This window comes from Gallinula chloropus (assembly GCF_964237585.1).
Source record: "Gallinula chloropus genome assembly, chromosome: Z".
Lineage (NCBI taxonomy): Eukaryota > Metazoa > Chordata > Aves > Gruiformes > Rallidae > Gallinula > Gallinula chloropus.
Window position 1 is genome coordinate 43,543,688 of NC_140089.1, and position 12,138 is coordinate 43,555,825.

Genomic DNA, 12,138 nt, shown 5'->3' on the forward strand with positions numbered 1-12,138 from the left:
AATGGTAGGGGTGGGGAGGGGCCTCTGGAGATCATCTAGTCCCCCAGAAAAGTAATAAAATTAGTTTTATTCAAAGCTCAACCCTATATTAATCTTGAAAATTAATACCTAACCTTTTCCTTGAATGAAAGCAAAATCAATTTGCTTTAGCCTCAAGGCACTGACTTGCACCAGGTCACTGCCTGCCAAAAGTCAGACAGTAAAAAAAAAACCAAATGCAAAACCTAACAGTATCCAAAGCTAATGGAAGCTTGGACAGAGGAATTAATTGGGTGCCCACTCTGTACCAGCACAACGGATGCCAAATGACCCAGAGCATCCTGCATGTCTCCTTCTTCATGCCCTGAGGCTGATACCATTTTTAATGCTTTCAAGAACATCTATGCCAAGAATATCAATATTGTTCCATTGCAGGAAAGGAGCTGTTGTTCCTCTGTATAGTTCCCAAAATCTGGGCATCAGCTCTGGTTAGTAGTACACTTAGCAGGAACAAACAATGTACACCACTATCACAAAAATTAATCTGGGCCAGAAATAGTGTTGTACACTGGAACAAAATCACTGTTTGTATGATTCTGAGATGGAATTTATTAAATATATTTCGAAATTCTCACTCCGTTATTCACAGAATGGTTTGGGTCTGAAGGGATCTTAAAGACCATCTAGTTCCAAATTCCTATTACACTAAAATATTCAGAGAAACTCCAATGCTCTAAGCTGGAGTAGTTCAGCTGACCCATAACCCCTACAACCAGCTGAACATTACACCATAACATCCGCCTATATTGATGTATTCATGAGCAACCACACCTTCAAAGCCAAAAGCTTCCAAATTGGTGGGGAAGAAAAAAAATATCTTCAATGTTTATTAAAATAGCCTGCAGAATTATTTTGTTTACAGGGTTCTAATCTTCACACAAGACATTGAATTTACTGGAATTACTGCTGAATTAAGTGTATGTGTATATATGCACATTACTATCCATTTGTGCCAAGATTTTGTTTAGTACATAAAGGCACCTCTACTGCTAAAAGGAAGTATCCATTTAACTCAGCACTCTGTCCCTGAAAATGGCCTGAAGCAAACACTTAGAAAAAGAACAAGAGTAGTAACTCCCATTGCTTTCACTGGGCTTTTCCCAACCGCCTTCATTACAACTTGTTTGTCTGTCTTTATAGACTTGTTCAACAGTTTGGCAGAACACTTACTTTTTCACACTTTTCTTCAATCTTTTGGCAGCTACAACAATGAATTTTATGACTAGGTATGGTCTTTTTAAGACCATCTCTTGATATCAATTGCTTTAAAAGTATTGGAATTCGAAGAATTACAAGGCAATCTTTCCCTGATCACCATCTCAAAGCCATTTTGCATCATACTGTTCTCTCTGATTCTCTCCTGCTTATTGGTTTACTCTCTCTCACACATCTTTTTCTAGCTGAATTATTCTAATCTAATCCATCTCTCTTCACATGCAATCCATTCTTACTCAATACCATTCTCATGGCCACCTTTGTTCCTTCCCCAGTTCAGCTATACTTTTTGAAACAGCATAACCTGAAGTGCAAACACCAAGCACGGTAACAGTAAGACTTTATGCAAAAGCACATAATTTTTGTGCTAACTCTGTTCAGGAGGAGGCATTCTATGCATGAAGAAACATTAAAATTTTAATTAACCTAAGGCTCAGTCACTCTGGTGTGCAGCCTATTATACGTCTGCTCTGACCCTTCAATGGGACCCAAAAGCTCCAAGACAGCTCTCTTTACATAGCTGTATGTAGCCACACAAGTCATTACACAAAGACATAGCTTTGTTCAACTGAAGTTGCAAATTATCTGTTGTCTCTTTTTGCGAGCCTTCATGGCCCTCACGTGGAATTAAGTGCACATTTTACAGAACATGTATTAAATAGCTGTTGTTGCTCAAGCACAGATCAGCTGCACCCAAGACTTGATGACCCTTTCAAGAGGTGTCTGATGAGGCACCGCTGTATGTTTTGTGTACACGTCCCATTAAAAATAGAACTACTACTCCATGATAAAGAAATTCGTTACTCACAGACAATAGACTCCAGTTTCCTTCATAAGTAAATACTGGGACAGCGCTGAACAACCTAGGTTACTGGACTGAACAAATACTCTGTACAGGTCCATTGGGAGTGCCATATTCTCAAATACAAATGGGACTCCCCAGCAGCCTTACTACTGAAATAAACACATGCTCTGACTTGGCTGGACATGTGTGGAGCCAGAAGCTGGACTTGATGATCCTTATGGGGCCCTTCCAACTCGGGACATTCTGTGATTCTCTGATTCTCTGACAAAATACTTACCAGTGTGAGGTGCTTACCGTTTTTCAGTGCACAACAGCAAAATGAGAACTGTGTTTGCAACAGTTTAAGGGAAGGTAGGCAGGAGTACTGGCAAATCCACAGCACACAATGTTGCCTTTCTAGTTATGTACAGAGCCCAGCTCTGTGCTCTGAAAGTCAGAAAATTCCAGTTTATCCACAGCCACCATTCAAGATCAGCAGCATAGTGGGAGTGTATTTGTAAATCAGTTTTACTGACTTGAAAGCTTTGTTTTCATACTGGCAGGCATATATGTGCAGAGCTAAAATCACTGCACTGCTGTTCTGCTCCCAGACAACCCCACAGCACATCCAAATGACACAGCATCTTAATGCTTCAGAGTGGTTATGATCTCAAACATTTCTCCAATGACTGGTGAGACTTCACAGTTGCTTCAGGGTTCTACAAAGCCATTTCATAACACCTAACATTTCCAAACTACGGCATAGGTAGCTCCAAGGTATTTCTGCCTAATCACCACCTCCCACTTTCACTTTCAAAACCCTAATGACAAGCACATGCTCAAATCCACCCACTGGGGTAAAAAAAAACATTTCCAACTCTCAGTCACTGCTCAGATGCCCTCCTGAAGGGACTTCAAGAATAAATTCCACCATACTACCATCTTCCTTTAACCCAGTCTTCCATTACCCTCAAGCCAGTGGGTCTCTCAAAAAGGGATCCTTTCTAGTGAGAGATGCTGAACACAGTAGCTGCATTATTTCATCCCTTTCTTATCTTCTACAAAGCCAAAACAACCCACAAAAAATGTGCTTAGTCAGTCCAGGGTATCTGGCACGGAGTTAGCCATGCTGCATATCCTCAAGGGTAAGAGCATGATAACTGGCCCCAGTATAACAGTGAGTACATGAAAAAGTACCAGTGTGTAGTTACTTGAGTAGCAGAGTCACTGACATCTCCCGGTACATCTCCTGTTTAAAATGATTTATTTCTAAGAAATACAAGCTTCAAATTACTGTTTCTGTTTTCTTTCAGAGTCGCTCCCATCTCAATCTAGATCCCCTATGAAGTGAGTTTGCCCTACAGCATTTCCCCTCACTGAGAAGAATAATAAGGTTTTACGCACCGATGTGGCAGCATATCTTCATGAAACTACTAAAATTTAATGTTTGAGACCTATATCCCCAGGTAAATTTCACCAACACTGGCTTCAAAAGCTACTACAGCTGAGAGTTGGGGAGAAAGGTGATGTGATCCCATATACCTAATTTTCTCACAAATCTGGGTGAAAAAAAATCAACAGTTAATATAGGGACTCCAGGAACTCATTTGTTCCCAGCAAAATACCATTAGATATAAAATGGCATACTGCATTTACTCCATACTTTGGGTACTTTTCTGAAGCTGCCCTAAGGCACAACTTCCCCAAAGGAACATCTAAATGTGATGCAAGAAGATTAAAAAAAAAAGGTACGGTGTAGAACCTAGAGTCTTTAACTGACACTTCAGTTTGAGGTCATTGGCATTGCTACTCACCTGTATATCCAAAAATATAAAAAAGCTACCATGCTGCTTTCTTGTTAAGACTGTCTTCCAGAATTACTTTTTTTGGTCTGGAAAAACAGTATGCCTAAAATATCCACACAGGTTTACTTATGCAGAAGGAAACGATTCATACTGGGGGGGAGGGAGGGGGAACTGGGGGGAGGGAGAGAAAGTATGTTATAACTTACTTGAAAAATAACCTATAAAAACAACAGCTGCTTCCCACCATTTAGTTCCAACCTAAGACAATTAGCTCAATTATCTACATTTTTCACACAGTCAGAAGTTCTGAATGTTCAGAAGGCAAATATTGAAACATTTAATTCGAAGCATCTGAAATATTGAAACATTTCATTTGTTAAATTCTAAAACTCGGTCAAGTGTTTCAACACTCCTAAGTCAAAATGCTTCATTTTGAATAGCATTCTCTGAGAGATGACATTTAGGATGAATTAAAGCCAGTATAGTTGCCTGCCTGAGCTCCCTGGATAAATTACAAAACAAAAGGACTGCGAATAAGCTTTTGGAGCAACTCTGCAACATTTTCACAAAGAATATATAAAAATAAAAGGGAGACAAGCATCACCGGTAAATTAAATGCCAGCAGGAGCTATTTGCCACAATATTTATATATATATATATATTTGTGTATATACTACATAATATACTATTATGTCATATAGCTTAACTATTCAAAGAGCCAATCAAGAATAATTCACTAAAAGCCAGAATTAAATGCATGATTTTGGCAGTTTCATTTGGATCCACAGATATAACCCTTACTGTGCAGAGACTATGCAGTGAAATATAAACTACAACAGAGGCATTCAGCACCTCCAGGAAAATAGGCAGAGCTACATGAATTGTACACTACCTGCATCAGAATCAATAACTCTCCTAAATAATGCTATGCTTCTTTGTTTCAGCCTTTATTACATAGTATTTGAAATACATTTCAGAAGATAGTGCCTAGTCTCCATCTCTGTCAGCATTTAATATAAACCCTTTCCATGAAATTACAGAGATCGCTCAAAATTCTTTACAAATCTAGCAAAAAAACCCTGTCCTGCTGCCCCTATTAAGGCTACTGCAGATGCTGCGGCTCACTGTCTTAATTAAGAAACTGCCTCTCTAAACTTTCTTTCTACTTTACACCCTGATGCATGTATAACTATATCCTCTTACCTTTTATTTTGCTGCACTACATGTGTGAGGCCCTTCTTAATATCTTCTAAAAAAACAAGACCTCTGTCCTCTTTATTGTTTTAATTCTCCTTCTCTCAGTTCAGTTAGCTGAAGTCTCATTAGGGTGAAATGACATTAATACTTTCCTTAATAATACAGTCCCTAAGAAGGGGCAAACAAAGGGTTCTCTTTTACCATATCCAGATCATGTCAGTGACTTATTGCTGAAACCACACCACTCAGTATTTATTTCATTTGTTGTCCTACATCTCTTTATTTGCCTACAGGGTACTGAAATATATTTTCACACACATTGTTGAACCGGTTTAGGATGAATTATCACTTCTCTTCAAAGCAATTGTTCTCAGTCAAATCACTAGGACTTTAGAAAGAAGCTCCTGGTGAATCCCACCTACAGATCTTTACTGAACTACTGCTTTTGTTTTGAAATACACCCAACCATCCCACCTCCCTTTTTCCCTGGTGGCACCTGCAAGAGATACATGGAGCTTTGGAGACCTCTTCTACAGAGCAGAAAGTGGTCTTTGGGTCCTGGTTGATGACAGGTTGTCCATGAGCCAGCAGTGTGCCCTGGTGGCTAAGAAAGCCAATGGGATCCTGGGGTGCATCAGGAGGAGTGTGGCCAGCAGGTCAAAGGAGGTGATCCTCCCCCTCTACTCTGGCCTGGTCAGGCCCCACCTAGAGTATTGTGTCCAGTTCTGGGCTCCCTGGTATAAAAAAGACAGGGATCTCCTGGAGAGAGTCCAGAGAAGGGCTACAAAGATGATGAAGGGCCTGGAGCATCTCCCCTATGAGGAGAGGCTGAGTGAGCTGGGACTGTTCAGCCTAGAGAAAAGAAGACTAAGGGGGGACCTTATTAATGTTTATAAATATCTTAAGTATGGGATGCAGGGGGAAATGGCCAGCCCCTTTTCAGTGGTCTGTGGAGACAGGACAAGGGGCAATGGCTGCAAGTTGGAGCACAGGAAGTTCCGCACCTACATGTGGAAGAACTTATTCCCAGTGAGGGTGACAGAGCCCTAGGACAGGCTGCCCAGGGAGGTAGTGGAGCCTCCATAGTCTGCAGGCATTCAAGACTGATCTGGAAGCCTATCTGTGCAATATGAGATTGGGAGCTGCTTTGGCAGGGGTTTTGGACCTGAAGATCTCTCGAGGTCCCTTCCAACCCCTTTGATTCTATGATTCTTTCCTGAAACGAGGCTACAATGATGTGACATTCCACCTGTGACCCACTACACCTTATGGATCAGCATATCTCTATAACCAGGTTTTTGTTGACCTGAATTGCAGGCAAGTAAACTCTCAACTGCTAAAGTGCAAACCTGTGGGAAGGGCCATCAGCTCCCTCATCATTTTAATATCATTATTTGATTGTTGGTCAGTACATTTTTTTCAGATCACAAAAAGATCAGACTAGTCTTCAGCTGATGGGAGAAGAACTGTTATTATAGTTTCACAGTTTTTCTACATCTGACTGGGAGGTGTTATTCATGTATCCGCATCTGATATAGAGGTAAGACTCAGGTAAGTGAACCTTAACAAGATCAGAGATTCAAAAGAGCCAGATGGCATAAAAACAGAGTTCCTTTTTTAATAGCATTTTTCAGCAGCTTAGTTTTTAGGATAGGGTTTGTTGCAGAGGAAATAACCACTCTGAGAGAACATGTAATATTCAGAAGTATAACCTTAAAATAAAAAAGCAATACCCAAAAGAGCAGGACAAAGGGACAATAGAATATACTGTATGTAAAAATAGCTAATTTTGAGGAATTTTAATAAGCCTAAGAGACACATCTATGTTGCTTTCAACTTATCATCCAGAGCATTTAAGTCTGTATAAAGAAATCTCCCCTATAATTCATGTCTTCATTCATCAGAGAGTTTAAAATCAAGAACTAGCACCCAATTAGAGAAGTTATTTGTATGCTTGAAAATGTGAGAGTAATAATAAATCAGCATTTAAAAATGCATGTATGGAAGATGTAAATTTGAAGTTTGATTAACAAAATCCAGCTGAAGAGTGAGCCAGTTGACATAAGCCATCCTACTACACAGGACGGCCATGGTATTCTTAGTTGTTAGATATAAAGGGAAATGAAGATCTACAATTTTTTAGGTAAGAACAGAAAAGTGTTCTCAGCTTGTCTTTTACTACTAACCAAGAGAAAACTTAAGCTTCCATATAAAATATAATCTTCCATAAAATTAACCACAGAATTAGCTATACTACAAGATGTAGAAGAACAACTTTATAGCCAACTAGAATAAGATACTGCATCAAATTTGCCAATATGGTTAACAGTGCCTTAACACATGGGAGCTACATAAAGTATGACATAACAGGCATCCCAATGAGAGTGGGATCTTAAGAGATTTCTCTGAGGCATCACTTTTTTAAGTATTCTGAAAAAGAATTTAAATGCCTTGATTGTTGTTAAGTAAAATAACTTTTCTGTAGCAATTTTTGAGTAACTCTCACAGAAGGATCCAACAAAAATAGGTATTCTACCTCACTGTAGTCTAATACAGCACTGCACCTTTATCTATCCAACCAGGTGAACATCTCTGTAATTTTAATGATTGTGAAAAATTAAGGACACAGGTCAGAATAACTGCTAATTAATCTTATAATTATTTTAATTTTAAAAGAAGGATACAATGGAAATTACTTCCTGCAGCTTCACAAAGCCATTGCAATTCTGCAATCTTGAGCAGAGGGTGATTCCCTAATTGCAGTGATTTTTGAAAACAGCTTATTATGGTGTAGCATGACATACCCAGCAAAATGTTTTTCTTCTGAATCATACCAGTTTCAAACTGTTAATCATTTCCAGAGATTAAATGCCAGTATATGCCCCCATGATATCTGAAATCATATCTAAGTCTTAATCGTGAGACAAATGTGAGACCACACAATGAAGAAGCAGTTCTGGATTTCACTGTCTCAGGACTTCTGCTTCCTGTGTTGACTACCCTTTCCTACTCTCAAACAGGAAGAGTCATCTGAAACCAAATGCAATAGCCACAGCAAATCACCCAGATAATGCAACTTTCAGGACCACCTTCCACTGAAGAGAGATGGCTCGTCACTGTCCACACAAATGCCTAGAGCAAAGGCCTGTAAACTTTATTGCAGAAATGTGAATACTCATATGGAGAACTAGAATGAAACCTCCCCCACAACCTGACAAATCACACCAATTTTGTGTATTATAGATATCTAAGTCCATATGCCCTGTGAAAAGTGGAATAGTGAGACTGGTTTTAGATGTTAAAATCAATAGGATTCCTGCCTACATCTCCCCAGAAAGGTACTCTATAGAAAAACAGAAATCCCAAATTCCAGTACACCAGCAGCGCCTAGAGCTACCCCATGCTACCTCTGAGTCATGCCTGTAGATCTTTTCTGTCTACAGTGCCCAGGAGAACTACACAAATCAGAATATATCAACTTACCTGAAACTAAATGCATGAACTGAGGGGAAGATTAATTTAATAATGCCACTTTAGGCACCTCTATGGATTATGGCCAGCGTATAAACCCCCAGAGGTACATAATTTGCATTAGCACTTGTCTGCTCGTTGGGAAAAAAAAAATTAAAAATCAATTTACCATTCCTTAAAAGCAAATGTACTCAGAGTTCATATACATACCCTCTGCTTCTCAGGATCAACGTATCGAATGCCAAAATAGTCTTTTTCCAGCAAGCTGTAATAGTTGCAGATGTGATCAATGAGAAACTGACCTTTAGTTTCCCTCTGTAAAAAGAGAAAAAAATTATATATTATTTTGGATATTCTGAACTTGCTGTCTACAAATATTAAAAAAAAAAATCTAATCAAAGTGTCAAAGAGAATGACACATGAAATTTGCTGTTATTCAGATGAAGGCTGCACATTCGCAAATCGTTAATAAAATATCAGCACTACTCCTGCCTCAGGAAAACACACTACCACAACAGCTGCTGTAATTTATAACATTTAGTATTTTACCAGTAACTATATTTCGTTACTAATGATATGATATGATAATGATATGACAGATACCCATTTGCATCTGCGTACCAGATATCCATTAACACATGGAATTTAAAAACAACACACTGGGGGTTTTCCTATCACCCAGGTTTGCAAGCAGTTTTGGCACATCTCTACACAATGCCCACAACCAGGCAGACCTGATCTACAGTTCCCTGGCAGCACTACAGTATAAGGAAGAAAAGCCCGAATGACTGAAAGAGATATTTTCATCTCTGCATTGTCAATGCATGACTACAGCCTTAGTCCAGTTCTGGACCCTCAGTTCAAGAAGAACACAGAACTCCTTAGAAGAGTCCAGTACAGGGTCACCAAGATGATTACGGCTGTGGAACAGCTTCCTTATGAAAAAAGGCTGAGGGAGCTGGGCCTCTTTAGCTTGGAGGAGACTGGGAGGTGATCTCATTAATGTTTATAAACATGTAAAGGGTGAAAGTCAGAAGGATGGAGCCAGGCTCTTCCCAGTGATGTCCAGCAATAGGACAAGGGGTGCAAGCTGGAGCAGAGGAAGTTCCATGTGAATGTAAGGAGAAATATTTCCACGGTGAGGGTGACAGAGCACTGGGACAGGCTGTCCAGAGAAGCTGTGGAGTCTCCTTCTCTGGAGACATTCAAAACCCGCCTGGACACATTTCTGTGTGATTTAGTCCAGATGATCCTGCTCTGGCAGGGGGGGTTGGACTAGATGAGCTTTCAAGGTCACTTCCAACTCCTAACATTCTGTGATTCTGTGATTATGGAAACTTACTGCACACAAGATGTTTAGTTAACAATTTTATTCTTTATTTCTGCTTTCTTCAACCTCAATACTGTGTTTTTCCTTAATCTGCTGACTGACATGGAGAATAAACATGAATTTTCACATTTCTTCTGATCCAGTTAATATGGGGTTTTTTGTTGTTGTTTTTTTTTTTTGGACTGTGATGTGTGTGAGCATTAACACAGGGCTAAAGGTGTTCTCCTAAAATAGCCCACTCTACGCAGACAAAGGTGCTTCACCATGTTACAGTGCCAGGTCTCTGCATTTCTCTCCTTCTACCTGTCAATCCCAGAGATGTCTCTGCTGTGCACCAGGCAGAGAGTTTGCAAGAGTCCCCCCTTTGCCGACATGAAACAAAACAACTTCAATTTACCTCTTTAATGTCCACAAGATAGAAACTACACAGGATATCATATATAAAAAAATTACTTAATTGTTCCTTTAAATGACTCCCTGAAAACTTCCATGCTATACCTTATTCAACCTTTTTTTAAGAAGCTAACAAACCATTTAGACCATAAACAGCATGAGTATGCAAAAATTAACAGATAGCGCCTGCATTTCTCAAGCTAATTTAGAAAATTGGACATTGTTATAATCTGCATATCACACACGAGGCAGCCCAGCACTGTGACGTGTTCAAACTCATAGTCTAATGGGCAGAGGAAGCAATAGCCTCTATCCTATAAGAACTACTGCTTCACACAGGAAAAATGATACATGCTTCAGGACTGGAGTGTTAGAAAAGAATACCGTCCATGACCTCCTGATCTATTTCATTATCTTTATAATTATGGAGGAATCCTGTGGTAGATACAGTCACTTGTCCTTTCCCTCCCATCACTGAACAAATAGACTAGTGAAGCAAAAAGCTCCCTCAGTTAAGGCACTGACTGAGGACTGCACAGCCCTTCCAACGTGCTGTGGCTCCTGCAGACATCCCCTTCCTTGCCACGTGGACCATCTCTCCTCCCAGATTCACTTTCCACCACAAAGGAATTCCTAGTTCCCCATCAGATTTCTTTTTTCGAGATGTAGGCAGGGCTCTGCTTCTCTTCCTACTATATAAGCCATTACTTCCACTGCTCCTTTCCTTCCTCCACCTTCTATCTTCTGTATTTACTCCTCACTACGTGTCCCTTACTCTTCTATATGCTGCTACATGCCAGGAGGATACCTCTGCCTTGTCTGTGCTATGGTATTTCTGTACTTTATTTTCTTATTTTTAAACAGACAGTGTCAAAGGACATTAACCTGATTTTTCTGTTTTCTGCACATGCTCGCTCAACCTCACGCTTCATCATGCCCTCCACTGCTATCTTTTCCCCTGTAACACAGCTGCAACACTTTTCCTTCTGTAACTGTTTCTTTCCAGCCTTAGCACCAGCTTGTTTGCTGTTAAGAGTGGTTAACACAGTCACTGGCACTTTTCTATACTGTACCCAGTTACCAGTATCAGCATGCTAGCATGGAGAAAACTTTCCTCAGCAGGCAAAACTGGTACCAAAGTCTGAAAAGTACAAAAAGAAAATTGCCACTCTCCCTCTGACCAAAAAAAAAGAAAAAAAAGGTCTACCCTTAGTCATATCTCAATGAAGTATTTTCCAGCTTAAAATCTTGGAAGCGCCTGTGACTAAGCAACAAGAAAGACCGTCAAAATATTAAGACAAAACTGCACAGTGAAATTTCCACACAAAAGCTGCAGGAAAAAAATTGAACACAGATGTGAAATTCAAGTTGCACACAGTTTTAAGATCAATCTACAAACAGAACTGGGGAATAACAGCTATTAGGTGACTCAAGTACAGTCAAACATGAAAATAGATTTTACTGACAGCATTGTACAAAAGAAATCCTATCTTTAGAACACTGGAAATAAAGAAACCAGGCTAGTCTAATTTTCATCTGGCAACACCAGAAGCTGTTACTGGAAAAACAGTCAGTAAATCTAGTAACTTCTGTAAGTTCACATTCTTGTCTGTTCAGTTAAAAACCCCTTTGCTTCACCCACCTAAATAATCACAAAAGTTTTCTGAGTTCTTGAGGAACCTGATAAAAGGCCAGGGCACATACAGTGTTTTTCAATCCAGTACCAAGGCTCCCTTTCTAAAATGAATTGATGCCCTAGTTTTCTTGCTTGAAAGATAGATGATGGAAACAAACCAAACAAAAATGAGCAAATGAGCAAAAACCTCCAAGCTAAATTCATGCTCAAGGAATACTTAAGCCCTCCATAGATATATAAAAGGGGTAGCTAATAACCTTACCATCAG

At 39.6% G+C, this 12,138-nt stretch overlaps 1 protein-coding gene across 1 annotated transcript in view; it reads right to left on the reverse strand.

The window, feature by feature from the left end:
- Positions 1 to 12,138, reverse strand: part of FRMD3 (FERM domain containing 3) — a 147,747-nt gene that overhangs the window by 70,102 nt on the left and 65,507 nt on the right. The window contains exon 2 of the mRNA XM_084278938.1: positions 8,722 to 8,826. Within this exon, the coding sequence (XP_084135064.1) occupies positions 8,722 to 8,826 (105 nt within the window). The remainder of the gene's footprint in view (positions 1 to 8,721; positions 8,827 to 12,138) is intronic.